This window comes from Mus caroli, chromosome 3 (assembly GCF_900094665.2).
Source record: "Mus caroli chromosome 3, CAROLI_EIJ_v1.1, whole genome shotgun sequence".
NCBI classification, from domain to species: Eukaryota; Metazoa; Chordata; class Mammalia; order Rodentia; family Muridae; genus Mus; species Mus caroli.
Genome location: NC_034572.1, coordinates 96,828,284 through 96,847,976, shown reverse-complemented (window position 1 = coordinate 96,847,976; position 19,693 = coordinate 96,828,284). Strand labels below are relative to the sequence as shown.

The window sequence follows — 19,693 nt, the reverse complement described above, 5'->3', positions numbered from 1 at the left end:
TACTAGGGGGACCGAAGCCCCTGAGAAGAGCACCAGCTTTATCTATGTCACCCTATTTCTTGGCAGAAGGTATGGCTGCTGCCGCTCTGCCTGTTCCCCTTCTCCAGGGACAAGTCTCTCCTGTCCCCACGATAGGAGTCTTCCCTTCTCTCAGAAGTCTCTACTGACAGAAGTTTTGAGATTAGCACCCCAAAACTTTGAAGTTATTTCTTCATTTTGAGTTGTTTCCATGTTAAAACATCAGATCACAAAGTAAAATAACGACTTATTGGAGGTCCCCCATGACAGTTTGAATGGACTGATGAATCACTCCAGAAAGGAAGGGTGTTTCCTAACCCTTTAAGATAAACTTTAGTTACATTTCCTTGATACCTCTTTAAATAAACAAATCAGTTTTCCTGGGGCCTTCGTCTATCCTGGAGAGAGGAGGAAGGGGCCATAGAGGTACATCCCCCAATACCAGTAGAAGTGTATAGGTCCAGAGACTTAGACAGTGGCTTTTGCCTCTCCTGTCCCTCATACCCAACCTTTAGGGAAACTGAAGTCACTCACCCACATAGAAATACTCTGGGGACTTGTCCTCTGATGATAAATCCTTCATGGTACCTCCAAATCGAAACCATAGTCCAAATGCAATAACGGCTGATCCGGCTAGCTGGAAGATAAACAGCAGAGAGTTGAGTATGGAGGGGGATGTGTACATAGGCTGGATGGAAGCTGTAGGAATGGGATGCCCAGGCTGAGAGGGTTGCCCCCTCTTGCCTACTCTTCATATCTTGCCAGGAAAGAAACTAGGCTTAGAGGTAAAAGCCTCGGGGACACTAATATGACTGACCAGATCTGGGCTATCCTGAGTCCAATCACAGGCTTTGCTGTGCCCTTGGGCTTTCCTATGGTTATTTGGTACCCATGGAATGAAAGTTCTCCCCCCCCCATCTCGTGTGTGTGTGTGTGTGTGTGTGTGTGTGTGTGAAACCACTGTTCCAACATTCTCCCTGCCAGGCATCTGCCCCTTTCATTTTATTGTCTCTTGCTGTGTATATTCTGGATTTCCTCACCAACATCTTAGTGAGTGGCCACTGTCTCAGGGGGGAAGTCACCAAGAGCAAGATGAACTCTAAGACCTGGGGGAAGCCACCTTCTAAATTAGAAAAACAAACAAACCCACACCAGCCTTGGGGCCCACCTACACTTGCTGATGCAATTCCCAATTATGCATTTATATGCATGCAAATATCCATGATGCAATCCCAAGTCTGCTCAGAGACTCCCGTGACCCCCTCTTCTTGATTGCTACATGGTGACCGATACCCTGCCCCTGCCCAGGCACGGTTTTGCAGGCAGGGAAGGAGGGTTGTTTTTGTTGTTTTGCTATTTTGAGTTTCCATGGAAAGTGAAAAAGGAAAAAATATGTTTCTGAAAAGGCCTGGTCTGTGTGCTGTGTGGCTCATGGAGAGGCTGAGTGGCTGGCGCAGGCAGTGGCTAGGCAGGCTGGCGGCTGTAAGAGTCATCACTGGGCTTCCTCTCCTGAGGCTGAAGGCTGTTACAGGCTTCATGTCTAAGCTGAGAGCCCTGTACGTCAATCACAGGACTACCCTAACCACTGGCCCGTAGGCCCCAGCCAAGGTGCTCTCCCCACAAACACCACTCGGATATCACTGTATCAGTTAATTAACACTTATTTACAGAGTACTTTGTGAGTGCAAAGCACTATGGGAAAATCAGCGGAGATGGAGAAAATACCACCCTGCTTCTGTCAGTTCTTCCAGTTACTGTGGGGCAGCCCTAGCCTTTTACCAGACAGTGAGGATCTGCTCTCATCTGTAAAGAGGAGAGCACCCACCCTGGCAGCCAGAAGTCAAGGAGGAAATGCAGACCAGAGGTGTAAGAAGGAAAAATGCAGTCAGGGTTAGGAGAGAGGCCTTTCCAGGCAGGCTCCTTCTCTCTCACAGGGCAGCTTGTGAGAGACCCGGTGCTGCCCTTGGAAGGTTACCTGGCTATATGTATGAGGACTTTCCACCTCTTCATTTCGTTTCCCAAGGCCAATTCCCTGTGTGGTTGGCTTCTTCAGAACTATGCAGGCCTGCCTTTAGTGAGGGGGAGTGGGTGTCTGAGTTCTACCAGCTGGATACTCCCAAGGGGAATAACTAAAGGTTTCCAGTCCTCAGAGAGGACACTAATTGGATAATTCATGGGGCAGCTAAAAAAAAAAAAAAAAAAAAAAAAAAAAAAAAAAAAAGACAGGCTCAGCTGTCTTTTGAAAGACTTTTTACATTTTTTTAAAAAAAGAGCAGGCTGGCATGGAAACCTGAGATGAAATCATGCTATGGCATAATAGTATTTATCTTTGAAGGATGGAATTACAGGTGACGTTTTTCTTCCGTCTTCTAAGGGCTCTACATTAATTATGCATTCGTCTTCTAAGCTTAAGAACCATCGCTTTCGAGAAGGCATTGCATACTGGGCATTGCATACTGGTTTTTATGTCCCATATGGAAAATGGGGAGTCTTCTTGTTCTGTGCTTAACTCGGGAAGGTGCCATCTTTGGGGTTCTGGCTGCTGTGTACAGAGAGGAGTGATGTCTTTGGTCACACTCGTCCCTAGAACGCCTGGGCTGCCCGGGATGAGGCTGCGCAGTGAACCTCACAGGCTTCCCTGCTTCCCTGTCTCTCTGGTGCCTTAATGGAAAGACACAAATGTTTCCAAACACAAAGCAAGATCTATTGACAGAGGCCCTGGGCCCAAACCAGGAGCCACCACCAGACTGTGGAGGAGGTGACTGGTCTCAGGGACACCCTACCACGAGACCACATTTTTGGAATCTCTGAACACAAACTCTAATTTATTGCTGTCTGGATCATCCTCCCAGACAGAATCCATCCATCCAGTTCTGGCACACATGTGTTTGAGGCATAATGGAAAATGAAAAGAGAGGTTGCAATTTAGAGCCACTGGGCAATGGGGGGGGGGGATCCACACTTGCTCATCCATTCCCCCAACCCCAAACCACACATACACGGCTTTCCTCTCTGGGTCAAGGAAACTACGGCTTAGCTGAATGTCATCACTGTGTGGCAGGGAATCCTCCCAGAATGCTGTGGGCTGTGTTAGGGATGTGTGGGTGAGGAGCTTTCCAGGGCCAGAATAGTCTCTGCTTTGGAAGGAGGCATGGCAGCCACAGTGTAGCTCTTTGGCTCTTCTGAAAACTCAAGGCCTCTCAGGCTCATGAGACGCCAGGTTGGCTGTCCTTGTGGTTGGTGAGCTGCACACTGAAAACTGCTCAAGGGGGCAAGAAAATCACACTGACTAACCCCATTCCAGTGAGAGCAGAGGAAGGAAGCCCCCTGCCAGGCACGTGGTTCTCGGTTACTGTGCGCATTCCCTACAGCAGGAGATGCTTGCCCTAGCACTCAGGGCCTCTTTAGACCTAAGCTTTAACTCAGTAGGCACTATGTCCCCTATGCCACAATGCTTTTAATTTGGCCCATTTTGTACTTAGCCATTCTGCATCTATACTCAGAGAAAGCTGAAATAAGCAAGAAATGAGAAAGTGCCCCTTCTTCATTCCCTTCTTGCCCCCGCTTTTATCTCTCTTCACTTCTTTCTCTTCTTCCATGCACATTTAGTAACAACCAACCATAGTCCGAGCCAGGCCAGGTACTGTGCTCCATGTGGGAGACTTGGAAGACAATCACCTAAAGTGAGACATGCGATAAGATGCAGGAAATGTGCCGAAGGGAAGGAGCACTCATTACCAAGGGAGGGCACAGGGCACTGGCGGGTGGCGGTCATCCCCATTCTGATAAATGCCTTGAAGAATGAGTTGAATTTCACGGAACAGGAAAGAATTAGTGGGATGGGAAAGCTTGAGGCAGAAGGAACTGCACAGGGGAAAGAGCCACCCCTTACCTTCATGCTATGCTGAGAAAGAGGCCAGTGTTGGGGAGCACATTATGTCATCATCACAGGAGTGTGGGGGCAGCCATGGCTCGTGGCTTCTGCTTAGCCTGCATCATTATGGGAAGCCTACTTCAGGCCCCGAGGGAGGGGAGACAGGAACTCAACTCTCTGGATGGGAGTGAGCAGGAGCTGAATGTTGCTTGGCATTCAGTGAGATACAGTGAGCAGCCACAGATGGATGCTCAGGAGAACCTCAGAGAGGATGCTAAGGAGCGGCAAGGAGACCTGGAAGGGCAGTGAGAATCACCGTAGCAAGGGACACTGCCGAGGGCCTCTCTGCTTCTAGGGCAGGCATTGCTTGCCGTGTCCCTAGCAGAATGGTAAGGAAAACACCATCGCTTCTGCAGAAATGGACTTTTCTTCTTATAGTCCTTTGCTCATTTTGTATGGGTGGGGAACATGCACATAGCACAGCACATGTGTAGACGTCAAAGGACAATGTGTAGACAAAGGAGTCTATAGTCTCCTGCCACCATGTTGTTCCTGGGGACTGAACTCAGATCATGAGACTTGGCAGCAAACATCCTCACCTGCTGTGGCACCTAACTGGCCCTGGGATGGACTTCTCATGCAATGGAGTGACTGAGCCTCCCTGGTAATTACTAAGAACAAATTAATTAAGAACACTAAAACCAACCAAGGTGGTGGTGGCGCACACCATTAATGTCAGCACATGGAAGGCAGAGGCAGAGGGACCTCTGTGAGTTAGAAGCCAGCCTCATCTACAGAGTGAATTCTGGACCAGCCAGAGCTGCATAGCGAGACTCTGTCTTAGATGGGAACAAGAAAATCAAAAGGAAGGAAGAAAATGTTATAAAATAGGAAAGGTTTGAGGAACACAGGTGAACTGATGGCATCAATATGCATAAATCAAAAGGGGTAAGGGGACTGGAACACCGCAAGGACCAGATGGGGCCCAGAAGCTATCACCGAACAGGACAGCCACAGACATTCTTTGTGGGCAAGTTATTTCAACAGCTACCAATGATCTAGAGAGTTTGCCGGATACAGAAAACTATCCAGATGTCTTTAGAGAAGAAGTTTATGGTCTCAAACTCAGGGGCAAATGGAAGACAGATTCACCGTATTTTGAAGCAAAGCAGATAGACAGAAAGTTTCTCTCAGATAACATCTCTCTGCAGAACACAAGTCCTCCATGATCTCTCTCTCTCTCTCTCTGTCTGTCTGTCTCTCTCTCTGTCTCTCTTTCTCTCTCTGTCTCGCTCTCCCCCTCTCCCCCCTCCCTCTCGTTATGAATTGCAAACCAGAAAGGTTCATCCAGCTGCCGTAGTGCTGAGATGCAGAACACAGACACTTCTCCCTATGCAGGTTTCCCAGCATGCCCTGTCTTCCCTTCCTGGACACAGTCCCCAGCATGACAAGAAGCCTATGTGTGCCCCTACTCAGCTCTGCTGATGAGCCCCAGTAGAGAGGATGCTTTCTTGGCCATAAGCATCCCCAGCAGGAGTTCTAGCCAAGCATGAGTGCTTACACCCAGGTGGGAGACAATGAAGGGGCCTGGAGTGCCTGAGTCAGGCTCCCTGTCTTTCCTCATGTGGGGACATCTGTTTTTTCTGTTTCATGAGCCAGAACGCTCCTCTGAGCTGCCCACAGAAGGCTGACTCCTCCTCCCTCTCAGCTCTCAGGTCACTTCCTTGGGGAAGCCTGTCCTGGCCTAGATATGCGTGTCGTTTCATAGCTCACATAGCTATTGCTATTTAAATATTTCTGGGTTTTAAAGGCCTGAGCTCTGTGAGAGCAGCAACAGCTTGCAGTTGTTGGCTGCTAAGGGTTTTCCTCTGCCTCGCAGAGCCTGCTAAGGTGGGGCAGGGGGAGCAGAGGTGCCACTCATTCAGCTGTGGAAAGAATGGTTTTCTCCTTAAACCCACATTCTAAAGGCTACCCTCAGTGTGACAGTTCTTGGACCAAGCTAGGACCCTTGGTGGGTATGTGTGTGTTGGTAATCAGCACTAGGAAACTAGGTTGGAGGTGCTCAGCAAGCACCACCCCACCGAACAACAAAGCACCGCACCTGCACTGGCTATCAGGCTTCCTAAGCCTCAGGGATGTGTGTCGAGAACCACGCATGGTCACAAAGAGTAAACCTGGGCAAGGTTGTCACACTTCGTATGGCTACAACAACACAGATAGACATGCTGCCCTTCAGTGAAAGACAGACAAAACCAGCCCTATGTCCTTGCGTCACCACAGTGAAGGCTGTGCGCACACAAACCCAGCTCATTTCAAGTCTCCATTTTGGGATGAAGCCACATAAAGTTGAAAATGAGGCTTCTATTCTGGCGCCTCTGTTAAATGCTTTCGAGCTAATACTTGCTCACGGTGGCAACGCACGTCCTAGATGGACTCATAATGAGCCCTCATGATTCCTGATCTGATTGAAGCCCCATTATGCCTCAGCTTTGTGGCAGGCAGATGTCACAAGCTCATTTGCTTTGGAAGATGACACTAATTTGCTCAAAGTGGAAAACCGGCTCCCAAGACTTTCATTGCATTACATAGAGAAAGCAAGGCCAGGATTCAGACGGTACTTTTTCAAGAGCAAGGATTGTTTTTTTAACCAGAAAAAAACTACAAGGGCTGAATAGCATATGGCATTCATACCAAATGGCCTCACAGGGACCCAGTTACCCTGTCCTTGATATAGGACCAGGTAGAGACTAGGAGGAAGGACTGCTGTGACAACAGATGCTGATAAGGCTGTTTGGAAGTGGCTGTGGCTTCTGCATCTCCAGTGTAATTTGCCTTCTATTCCTTCATAAGGGTAAGTTTGTGCTTCCTTCAGGTAAGAGCATATTTTTATCCGCCCCCCATTCATTTATTTGGTGTGCATGTGTGTATGTATGGGCACATGTGTGCATGCATATGGTGGGGAGAGCTGGCTCTCATCTTCCCCCATGTGGGAGTCTGGGATGGAGCTTAGTAGCAAGCCTCTTTGCCCACTGAGCCACCCTGTGAGCTTGCTTTATGGTGACTCAGTGTTTATTCTCCGTGCTGCAATTCAAACTTTGATAGGATGAGAAGTGCTTTGTTCTCTGGAAAGAACACTTGACTGTGTATTTGTGACAAACACGCCTTTTTCTGTGTGTTGAAGTTGTTCTCAAGTGAAGTCCAGCGAGCCAGCTGAGCTTGCTGGGAGGTGGATTACAAGTGCTGGGGTTGGGGTTGGGGGAGGGACTGGAGTTTCAGGGCAAGAGAAGAACGTGGGGAAAGAAGCTGGGTGGAAAAGAGGGTGCTGAGAACATAGTAAATCTGTGGACAGTGTGGGCTGTGCATGTTTATTCAGTGCACGGACACAATGCCTTCTGGTAGAAAGTACAGGGGAAGAGGAGATTGGGAGGAGCAAGAATTTGGAGAAAGAAGATGGCTTCCCAGCTTTCCCTATCCAGCAAAACAAAGTCACAGGCCTCCGACTAATGCCAGGGAACAGATGCTTTATCAGTGAAGATCACAGAGCCCCCAGAAGGAAAGCCTAACTCTAGCCAGCTGCAGCCTTGAGTTAAACCCACCACCCGCTGGCTGCCTTTTCTCACTCAGGGGTAAGCTGTCTCTGGATTTCCTCCCTGGAGCTGGGCCTGCACCTCTTGTCTTGCCCTCTGCATGCACAAACTGATCTTAGGAACCCTGGTGACTGATGTCATATCTCGACTATATTGAGCTTTACATAGGCTGAGGGGAGACATTAAATTATATTAACTGAATCTTATGTGTTCACATTCAAGGAGGTTGAGAGGATGACATTGGAAAAATAAGTAGGATTCTGTTTTTTTTTAAAGATCTATGTAATTTTTAACTGTGTATGTCTGTTTGTATATGTGTACATGTGAGCACACGCTCTAGTATGAATATGTGCTCTTGTGCACATAAGTGCAGGTAGGTGCCCACAGAGGCCAGAAGTGAGTGTCAGACTGGAGTTCCAAGCAGTCATGAGTTTACTACAGTGGACATTGGGAACCAGAGGGCCGTCTGTAAGAACAACGTGCTCTTTTCACTGTTGAGCCATCCCCCCAGTTCCAATAACCAGGACCCTTCAATAGCGGCCAGTGTTAGTGTTCTTTACCCACTTTCCCATGGTGCCAGTGAGAAATGGTAGCAGAAAGTAAATGCTGTGTGTAGATTCATACTGAGACAAGCAGACACACTTTGTTGCCAGGAAGTCCCCTTGGATGAACCATACTGAACACCACAAGACCTCGGTTGTCATTCTCTAGACATTTTCTTAATATTAATATTCTTACAACCTGCCACACACACACACACACACACATGGAGGGGGGGTTCTCAGTGTTATAGACATTTGCCATCTGTGCTGTCCTGTATTGTAGCCACTCAGTACTAATGGCTACTGAATACTTGAAATTCAGTAGGTGGTATTGAGGGCAAGAATATTTCATTTTATTTCATTTTAAGCCTAGACAGCTCTGTGTGTTCAGTAGCATGGCCACCATATTGGATGAGCAGGTGTAGAAGTCACTTACAGGTTCATCCCAGCTCCCTGTTAGTCTGGGGACTCAGAAAGGCTAAGGACAAAGATGCTGGAGCCTCGACTGGAGACCCAGCTCTGCTGCTGGCCACTTTTGTGGCCTGGACAAGTCTCTGTGTCTCCCTTTTCTTGGGTGGAACTTGGGGAGAGCAGTTACTGCTTCACAGGGCTGTGATGAGGGCTGAAGGGCTGACACGAGGCTGTGTTGACAGGAGCAGTACTGCTAAGCTTACACTTGGGCAAGGTCACTGTCCTTCAAGCTTCTGATCCTGAAATTAATTTTTAAAATGGTTTCTTGAAAAAGCAAAACAAAACAAAACAAAACCCTCACCTCTCTCAATTTCCTTCTTATTTTCACCTGCCTTAAGTGGGTCAGTCACGGTCCTTACCTTTCTCCTGTTTCAGCCTCAGGTTGGAGTGTTTTATGTACCTTTTTGTTCCAGTATTTCTAGAATACTTCAAGACTGAACCTGACACTGGCTACAAGCTAATCATAGGCGATGTATTTTCCAAGCCAGCAGAAGTTTGGTTTGGTTTGGTTTAGAAAGGGTCTTCCTTACTTCCTTGAACTAGGTAATCCTTCTGCCTCAGCCTTCTACATGCTAGGGTTATAGGTAGGAGTCTGAGTCTAGTGGGTTTTCATTTCTTTTGGTGTGTGTATGTGAATGTGTGTATGTGACTGTGTGTATGTGACTGTGTGCATGTGAATGCGTGTGTACCTGGTGCCTATACATACCAAGGTCAAAGGATCACACAGGCGTGCTATTATTTCTGTCTTGTTCCTCTGAGGCAAAGCCTCTCATTGAATCTGGAGCTAGGACAACAGCTAGCAAGCTCCAGTGATCTCCCTGTCTCTATCCCACACAGTGCTGGGTTCCTAGAGCATGCTCAGCTTTTAACAGAGGCTCTGGGGATCAGAGCTTGGGTTCTTATGCATATGCAGCCACTGCTCTGACCCACTGAGCCATCTCCCCACCCTCTGATAGATTTCCTTATTATAAGTTGTACTCTACATCCCAATACGTTGATAATGTGAAAAGGTGGGAAAGGAGAAAACCTTGGGCATTCTGGCTACTGCACCTTTCCCCTTCCATGCTTGTAAAATGGAGCTAATTAAATTATTGTGAAAATTAAAAATATAAAGACTGTGAAGACAGAGGTCGCTAACGATTCTTTATCAGATGAGATCATGTATGTGGAAGCATTTTGTAAACCAAAACTTCATATGCATGTCAATTTGCCTTGTTGGTTTCTCTCTGACTGAAAGCTGGAGATGGTGAGAAAGGCAGGCCAACATCCTCCATACATCTGTAAGGTTTGCTCCCGCCTGCTGGACACTCCTGCCGCATTTACACCTTTGCTTTAACAAGGAGAACAAGCCTGTTGTGAAGGTTCTGTCAGTGTTAAGAGCAGAGGATAGAGGTTATCCAGAGATACTCCAGACAGGGTGATCTAGACTAACACTATGAGATGCATCTTGTGACGGTGATTCTAGGACTACCAAGGATTAGTGTAGAAGAATCCTTAAGACAATAATGATAACATGGTAACTAGAAGAGTCACCCTGCCATCCTGAAACAAGGGTCTTTGAGACTGCATCTCAGACAAGGGTCCTCAAAGTGTCTTTAGAGCACCCGTGCCAGCCTCACCAGGCAGCTTGTTATAGGTACAGACCCAGACCTACTTAGTCTGAATAGATAATTGAATAGGGTCTCATGTATTAACATTCACATTATACTAGGAGAGGCCCAGACCATCAAAGCTTGTGCCATCTCCTTCCCTTGGTAGCACAGAAGCATGGCAGGCACCTAGCAGTTCTCCATGTGAACTTTTATCTAGAACCCTGTTGAATCTTTCAGATGCTAAGGGACCAGAAGAGAGGATGCCAGCTTAGAACAGTCATTGCCTTTGAAGGGCAAAGGACAGGAGATGAGCTATTATCAAAGACAATGTGGTGGCTAGGTAAAGGGATTTTTAATCTTTCAACCACAGTTCAGGATGTCAGGCTATAGCAAGCACCTAGTACTTGCTGGCTGAGTGAATGGATCATAGCGGGAACACTCCATGACTTTCAGAAGCCATAAGACTAGTTATTTTGACTGGCTGGATGTAGGGCACGTGTGTGCTCCCTGTTTCCTTGAGGAGCCTCCTGAATCATAGGTCCTGTCTTCCCGCCTGCGTCTCTATTGTTTGAACTCCACCATCACTAACAGAACTTAGGTTATCAAGCATATGCTTTGTGCACGCTGGATCCTGACTGTACATGTATTGGCGGGCTTTATGTACATAAAGCTCACAAGGTGACTTGCATACTACTTTACTATGCTCATTTTACCAAAGAGAAGATGCAGGCTCAAAGAGGTCAAACTGCTGAACCCAGTCCCCAGGGTTGTGAGACCTACAGAACTGGGAATAAACTCCGGCAGGTTGGTACCACAAACCAGCGTTCACTCTTTAGTTTTCTAGGTTTGAATGGCCATACTGCATACACACGCCTGGGGTCAACCACAACACTAAGACTACAGCTCTGGCCTCTCCAGACTGGCCATGCTGTGCACTCTGCTCTGCCCACCATCTCTAGGTCCTTCTGGTGCACAGTAGGAGAGGCTGGCCAATGCACCTGTCTTCCCACTTCAATAGAAATCAGCAGAGCAGGTTATGAATGGACAGCAGGATGTCCTAGAGACGCCAGAGGCTCTTCCCCCACCTCCTGCACCATCCTTTCTAACAAGTGGCTGCTCTGCGTGGGGCAGAGCAGGAACCATAAGCTGTGAGCCAAATAGCATTCACTCTCCAGCCAAAGAGGCAAGTCTTTTCAGAATCACCGAGTAGGCACCACCAAGTGAAAACCCAACGTTGCATCAATCATGGTGAGGAAGAAAGGACAGCACCTTCCCACATGCCATATATGGCATGTGACTTTCAAGCAGGAACAGCCTTGCTTCCTGTTGGAGGCAACCCTGAGCAGCCCAGAGAGCACAATGATAGGAAAACGCTGAGCAGACAACAACAAATCAAGGAATAAACAGTGCCTAAGCTTTTCTTCCAACCAACATATGTGGCTGGGTGGGTTGTAGTGTTTTGTTTATATTGCTATGCAACAGAGGGGAAGGAAAAACAGGTGATTTAAACGCAGTCAGGACTATACCGAGTATTGTGATGGTAGATCCTGAAGTCAGACCTGGCAGACACAGGGCAGACACCCTCCATTAATACAGTAAGGCTAAGGACTGGGCTTTACTTTGGGCTTTAAAGCATTCATAACCCGAGGCAAGTCCAGCTTGGCTTCCTGTGCTGGTTCTCAAAGGTCTGATTGATGGTTTGGAAAACCAGAGGTGCAGCTGAGAGGACTGGCAAGCCAACTGCCAGGATGAGGCTCCAAATCTGACTCTCAGACCACAAAACACACTCTATAGCCTCCATGCCTGCCTCCTGGCCAACTTCTGGCAGGACAGGAAGGACTGTCACTGGGGGGGGGGGGGGGGCGGGGACCCTAGACCTCAAAAAGGAAGACATCTATGGGTTTGTGAAGATACTCAAGTCCCAGCTGAGGGTTTCCTTCCAGGGAAAGCTCCCCAATCAGAAAAAGAGCAAGCAAAACAAAACAAAACAAAACCTGTTAGAAACCAGGGCAGAGCCTCTGTGGAACTGGATTCTATATGAATAATTATCCCATACGATCCACTTCCCCAAGCTGGTAGCTCTCAGTCTATGAGAGCAAAGTTCAACATCTCTACAATGAACAGGCACAGGTATGTCAGCTCTCCTGATAAAGTTGACAGCTGATGTCTGAAAGTCAGGAAAGCTGTTTAAATCCAGGTGTCTAACCTGAGGATTCATTAATTCACTATAGAGAGTAGTTACTCAGTATCTCCTGTGCTGGGCACCATTCTAGGGGCCAGGGAAATGAATGTGAAAATAACAGAAAAAAAATCCCTGCTCTCAGGGAGTGGGCAATGTTAGTGGGGGAAAAAGCCAAGTCTGAGTTGAGAGGATAGTGTATAGCTGTCCACCAAAGAAGTCACATGCAAGTCACTTGGCGTACACAGATACTGTTTGCCAACAGTCAGGACACCAGGAGAAAGACAGATACTAGTTACTGAACACTTCCTGTATGCCAGACAGTTACTAACAAGAATAACAAATAACTTCAAGCCCCTACTATATATGGCTGGCTTAGGATACATCTCACACGCCCTCGGCACAACTCTGTCCATCTAACTGAACAGATGGGAAGGCAATCCCGGAGGGAAAGCACGCTGGCTCTGGCATGGAGGGAGAGCACACTGACTCTGGCAAGCCCCCTCATCCAAGCACACCATGCTTTGGATCTCTGCCCTCAGACCCCCCTGGCTTTGCCTCTCAGATGGCTCACAATCCTTTGCTCTGCTCCTCATCTGGTGGCTTCCCTCTGCCCACCTCCGTTCTCCCAGGTTGAGCTCCGATGTCTCTCAGATGAAGTTGTTTAGGCTCCTCGCTGGTACTGGGATTGCTTTTCTGAACTCTGTATTTAGATCACATATAGAAAAAGCCATCTCCAATCTCAGTGATGGGCACTCAGACTTCACTGGAGTGCTACTTCATCCCTGCGCTTACGACCCGGGTGTGAAGCTTGTCACTTGGCCACCCTGCCTTACTTTGTTCTTGTTGTTCTCTGTGGGCTGCTCTCTTAGCTGCAGTAGCAGCTTTGGGAACAACATCTATCTAGTAGTTGTTTAATGGTGATTCTGAAACATGCCTGTGGGTTCAGATTATCTAGATGCCTTCTAGAATAGCTTGCTGGGCCCCTCCCCAACACTATCTGATTCAGCGAGCCTGGGCTGAGTGAAAATGTATGTTTCTGAAAATTCCCCAGGGAGCCCTGATGCTGTTGACCCAGGAGCCACATTCTGAGGACAGCTGGGTGACTGAACCTCCCACAGGATGACGACGGAGGAGGCAGCTTTTGAGTCCTGTCTCTGCCACTCAACAGCTGTGGGACCTATCTGACCCCCCATGTCTTCGTCTATGGGGATGCCCTGTTTGCACATGTGCACTGTCCCTAACCCACTGCAAAGGTCTGATAAGTCTGGGGAAGCCGGCACAAAATAAGCACTAAACCCAGCCTGAGAGACTTCCCTCCCTGGCTCACACAAAAGTATGTTGTAAGCAGTGAGAGTAACCGGTGTCACTGCAACATGGCACCTATAATTACAGCCTTCAAAATTAAGCCAGACTTATAAACAAACAAACAAACAAACAATACAGCACAAGGGAGCTCAGAAAGACTTCTTCCTGGAGTGTGATGGGTGCAAAAGCCAAGTTGTACAAAGTCTATATGTATTTTTAAAATACAGGGGATGTCCCCAGGTACCGCCTCCAGACTGTCCATTGCTAACTAGTGTTGGTCATGGCCACGCGGTCTCTGAAGAGCTTAGAGTTGCTGGAGTCACCCAGGCTTCAGGGCTGATGGGTGGGTAGACACAAGTGGGGCCCATCGTTCAATAATTTATTACTTATTGTCCATACAGCCTCCTCAGAGCAGATGGGACAACCATCGCGGTCAGCCCAGTGTTTTCAAAGCATCCCAAAGCATCTCTGCTCCTGTTACCCACTTCCCCTGAAGCGAGACTTGTGTCTTCCCTCAGGGTCTATCTGAGCCGCTACACTGGCTGGCATTCTGTTACTGGAAGGCCAATAGGGACTGTGCAGAATGGGCCTCTAACCATTTTTTCCAGAGCTCGGGAGAGAGTATTCCAGGGATGGTACACCTCTAACTATGCCCTGCTAACACAGTAGACTGGGGCCATGGCACTCTCTCTGGCTGTCTCTATGCATCTCTACCCAGGGAATGCTGCCAGGTCTATGCCACCCTGCAAAGTTGAATGAGATCATTTCAAGAGTACTGGTTGTACGCAGGGACCCTAGGGGAATGTTGCTGCCCTTCCAAAACCCCTCCATTTCCCAACCCCTCGTAGAAGAGCACCCACCACTGCCCACCCAGCAGTACCCTCCCCTAATGCCCAAGAAAAGGACGATCCTTCCCCACTCTTTCAATTTTCTCTACTGTCCGTTATTTTCCCAACAAACCACCAGAGCCAGGCGGCGTGTCCGCACACTCTTGGTTGGGGCGCCACCCCAGGCAGCTCTACGGTAGGGATTTCCCTCCCAGAGCCTTGGCCGGGCCGCCGGGCTCCCCAGAGAAGGCAGCGCGAGAAGTGGGTGTGTGTACACAGCAGGATGCAGGGAGCACGGGCCGCCAGGCCCCCAGCCCTCGGGATATTGGGGCCCGCTACGTCCCCGCACCTGGCGCCACCCGCCGGGCGATGCCGCCGAAGATGATGGCTTCTTTCGGGGGGGAGCATCGCACCGTGTCTCCTCTTCTCATCACCTCTGGTAGCTCAAGCTTCTCTATGTCCTCTCCCCCTCCATATGTCCCCTCCCTCTTTGTCTGCTTAGCGCCTCTGAACATCCTGCCCTCTCCTATGGCCCAACTCTATTGCGGTCACCTCCCCGGGGACCCTGGCCCCCTAACCGGCCCGCCGGTTCGGGTCTCACCCAGAACAGCAGGTTGAAGCCGAGCAGCAGATACTTGATGCACCGCAGGCCCCCGCGAAAACGCCCCATGCTGCGACCCCGGCGGCGGGCTCCCGATTCCCCAGGCCCGCGCCGAGCCCCGGGAGCGGCGGGCGCCGGTGGGAGGGGCGGGGCGGGTTGGGAGGGGCGTGACCTGTGGGCGTGGTCTTCGGGCGGGGATTTGGACGCGAGCGGCCAGCTGGCTGTGGCTGGGGCGCCCTGGGGTGGAGATCCCGGTCCCACGCACCCGCTCCGGCCCTTGGAGGTAGCACCACCTTCGTCCACGCTGGTGGGCTTGGGCTCCTGTAGCTATCCGAGCATCTGTGCGCCCACCCGGAACGCGGGGTCCATTTAATCAGTGCCGGGTGCCCAGACTCCCTTTGAGGCCCTCGATGATGGTTGAAGTTATCGTGCGTGTCTATGGAAACCTAGGGAGGTGACTTCAGATAGTAAAGCTAATAGGATCGGTGAAGCCAGTAGAGACTCTGTGGTTAGGCGCCAGGCAGAGGGTCCAGGGCTGCAGTTAAGCAGAGTCCTGCAAGCGCCCAGGCCGCGGGCTGAGGCCGCTGCTGGGGACCCTCCCTCCTGCCGCTGCGTTCCTAGAGGACTGTTACCTTAATAGGCAAGAACTGGGAGTAGGCGAGCCAGGCGGCTGCCCTGGGCTCTGACACTGCTTCCCACCCTGCCCAGTCCAGCCCACCAGGCCAGGGAAAGGGAGTCAGACCTCTCACTCACATCCTGCTAGGTTTGATAGATCGGGGGCCTTGAAAGAAGTCCAAATTCTTAGGGTCTAGACTGAGATGTGTAGATCAGGGAAAGGGAGTTCTGTTTTGCTTTGTTTTTATTAAGCTAGGCGGCTGGTGAAGAATTGGGCATTCACTTCAGTTGACTAAGTGTCTACAATATGTGGTGTCAGACGGCACGGGGGAGACAGGAAAGTGTAAAATCAGGGAGCTTGTGCATTAATTTAGCAACACTCTAAGTGCCAATTATAGGCCAGGCATAGTAGCAAGCCCTAGGGACACCAGAAGAATGCCAGGCTTGCTATCACATCTTTTCTGGAGGGCACAGATCTGTAAGCAAATTATTGGAACAAGGTGAGGTGGGTGGGCTAGGCGCTGGGCAAGAGCTGCTTCTGCCTTGACTAAGGAAGGTTTTTCAAGAAGACTGGACCTGATCCTGATTTGTAAAATAGACGTCAGTAGCTGGGCAGTGGTTGTTCACGCCTTTAATCCCAGCTCGTGGGAGGCAGAGGCAGGCAGATTTCTGAGTTTGAGGCCAGCCTGGTCTATAGAGTGAGTTCCGGGATAGCCAGGGCTATACAGAGAAACCCTATCTCAAAAAAACCAAAACCAAACAAACAAAAGGTGCTAGTAGAGAGAGCAGGGGGTCAGGGGAGGAAGTAGAGGAAGTACAACCTAGCCTGGGAGCAGGAGTCAGAGAGATGGCCAAGGTGAGGGAAGTCAAGAGCTCACCAGAACAAATCACAGAGGGCAGGCACTTGACTAATGTGCCACACTACCCCATTATCTTGGGGCCTCTCTTTCCCATCTCAGTATGGAGATTGTAGTACCTGCTTCAAAAGAGTTGTGAAGATTAAGGAGTTAATATATATGTACAGTGAGATCAGTGAGGCACATGAGGTTATGATATAAGGTAGCCAGGACCTCACCAACCATTCATTCAATTTCTTCCGTGTTACAGTCAGGCATATTTCTGTCTTTGAAAAGCTAGTGAATTTTATTTATGAAACTGAGAAGGCAAATGAAAGTGCTGCTTGTGGTAGTAACAGTGAACTGGAGACAAAGATGAAGTCATTAGGTATGCGGAGGCAAAGCCCTGGTTTCAGTTACACTTACAGCTCTCTCTCACCTCGGTTTCCCTTTGAAAGAGGAACTAAATTAATGAGTGGTCTCTACTATCCAGTAGGCATTCAGTAATTCAACTGAGGGAACAGTAATATTATACTGTTGTGTTACATTGTTGAATTTTATGTCTGTAATATTTACAGATTATATATTCTGTAGTCTCTGGAAACAGAATTCCTATTATGATATATAATAAATCCATTGTTCTCCCATCCTGTAAACCTTGTGCATTTACTAGAAATGTTCCATTGCGTGTCTAATGTGACACTTTTAGATCTGCAGTATGTACTGAACCCATAGCTTAGTAACTTTTCCTGTTGCTGTGATAAAGCAGCAAAGGAGGAACCAACTCACAGTTCAAGCGATGGAAGGCGATGGAAGTCACCGCAGCAGGAACTTGAGCTGGCCACATTGTATTCAATGTCAGGAATCAGAGAGTTATAAATGCTTGGGTTCGGAGCAGGATTTCAACCTAGGGAATGGTGCCACCTACAGTGGGCAGGTCTCACCCCAATTAACCTAACCAAGCTACCTCACTTGTGTGACTAGAGCCTCATCTCCCAGCTGATTCTAGAGCTCATCAAAGTTTTGATTGAAATTAATCATAAAAGCTCCCCTTCACAAAGTTAGGTCTTAGGCTGCTTGGCAGGGCCGGCTTAAGATAAGGGTGAGCCACTACTCCCCAACTTAAGGCAATCCTTTACCCTTGTAGTTCAGAAAATAAGCAGACAGGTGTTGAAGCTAATGGGATGGGAGCAGAGGCTCCTGGGAACCTGTTGCTCTCTCTTCTCATTGTTGTTGGGCATAGATTTTTTACTTGAAGTTGTATCCTTGATACCAGGCGGGGACAGACCCAACACTGAGGACAACAAAGCAGAATGTTGAAAAACTCTAGGCTATAGATGACATTACTCTACTGTTGACTCTAGTTTTCAGACCACTCCGCCCCACCCGCATGTGAGTGTGTGTGTGTGTGTGTGTGTGCAGGTAGCCACAGAGGCTGGAAGAGACTGTCAGATCCTCAAAAGCTGGAGTTATAGGTACTTGCAAGTCACCTGACAAGATGGTAGGAACAGAATCCAGGTCCAGTGGAAGTGCAGGAAGCATGTTTCTTAAGCCCTCGCCACTTCTCCAGATCTACTCCAGATTTTAGTATGTGTGTGTATCATATGTCATCATGACTAGGAGCATCCTACCTAATTTTAAGATACATTATTATATTCAAGTAACGGATACATTAAATGTCACAACAAGGACATTAACCTTTAAACTAATTGCCAGCGCTATTGTACTACAGCACTACATGTACAAAAATGATTATGGAAAATATTTCCTCTTCTTCGTCCCCTGCAACATTTTATTATTAGTATTTCTAGATATAAAACACACTCAAAATATCAGGCGGCAAACACCATATCACCATCACGTAGATTTCCCAATAAACATCCTGTGTTTGTCTTCTTACTTATATGTACAGCTGTTCGACTGTGTTTCTAGTTTTTGTTTGTTTGTTTCAAGACAGGGTTTCTCTGTGTAGCCCTGGTTGTCTAGGAACTCTGTAGACCACACTGGCCTTCAACTCACAGAGATCTGCTTGTCTCTCCCTCCCGAGTTCTGGGGTTAAATGTGTGTGCCATCACTGTCTGGCTAGCTGTCCTGCTTGTAAACCTCTTATTCATTTTGCCTTACAAGTGTTTTACCCCAAACTTTTTAGCATAGGTGACATTAAAGTCCAAATGTTTGCTTATGTTTTTTTCCCCGTTTAAAATAAGTCTCCAAAAATATGTAGATTTTAGGTCTACCATTTGACAGCGTTTGGGAACTAGCCAAACCCTGCTGAGGTTAGGAGGGTAATGCCAGGCACGGAAGGAAGTTGCTGTGCTTCCTTGTAGGCAGTCTGGCCCCACATTGGAAGGCAACCTTGCTTTCACATAATTGACATTGTACGGCATTTATCCTCACACATTCAAATGGATATGAAAAATTATTTTTTCTAAGTTTGGATATTTTTTAACGGATGTCACTTTTGGTGTATCTCAAATATTAAATGTCTTAAAGAAAATTGTTACAATGCTCGCTTCAATACTTGCAATAGAAACTGCTTGCCAGTGTGATCCGCCACCCACTGTCATCTTTCTGAAAGCACACGAACAAGCTCTTCTTGACCAGGAGGAGTTTTACAGTTTTCCCTCTTCTCCTTAGACGCATATTTTCAGGTAAATCTAAAATAAAGCATTTTCATGCTTCAAAGATTTTTTTCTCTGAACTTTCTTTTTATAACTTTTTAACTTTCTTTTTCATTTTGTCTGGACAAAAATGACTCCATGGCGGTCAAAATGAATTACTTTTTTCTCTTGAGATCTGTAAGACTCCGAGTGTTAATTAGCTTCTTAGGGACCGAGATATCCTCAAAATTATTTTTAGAGTACCATTGACTAAAATAGCATATAGTTTTAAATGAACAACCATTAAACAAGGTAAGATGCTACTGACAATCCCTCTCTTTTGATATAACACAGATCTACTTTTGTTGATTTAATAGTGGTTTTCAGCATGGTGTCTTCGTACATTTTGTGTCAATATACTTTGTTCTTATTCTTTCCCTCCTCTGTCGTCCTCGCTCTGCCCCCCTTCCAAATGGCTCCCTTTCTTCTTCTTCTTCCTCTAAGTCTTTCTTTCTGCTTTCTTATTAATATATTCCATTACCTAGTTCTCACTTCCCCTAGATTCTTTGTTCTCCTCTAATGAGTCCTTTGCTAGTTTGATGACTGACACTCACATATAAACACACACACACACACACACACA

At 47.8% G+C, this 19,693-nt stretch overlaps 1 protein-coding gene and 1 long non-coding RNA gene across 2 annotated transcripts in view; one reads left to right on the top strand and one right to left on the bottom strand.

Annotated features, from left to right (window-relative positions):
* Tspan2 (tetraspanin 2) overlaps positions 1-15,538 on the bottom strand; it is a 36,410-nt gene extending 20,872 nt beyond the window's left edge. The window contains exons 1-2 of the mRNA XM_021157964.1: positions 15,000-15,538; positions 553-655 (exon numbers count right to left, since the gene is read on the bottom strand). Of these exons, the coding sequence (XP_021013623.1) occupies positions 553-655; positions 15,000-15,068 (172 nt within the window). The 5' untranslated portion in view covers positions 15,069-15,538. The remainder of the gene's footprint in view (positions 1-552; positions 656-14,999) is intronic.
* The window catches only part of LOC110291029, a 17,776-nt gene continuing 12,665 nt past the window's right edge, over positions 14,583-19,693 (top strand). Inside the window, exon 1 of the long non-coding RNA XR_002377525.2 lies at positions 14,583-14,837. This is a non-coding gene — a long non-coding RNA (uncharacterized LOC110291029). The remainder of the gene's footprint in view (positions 14,838-19,693) is intronic.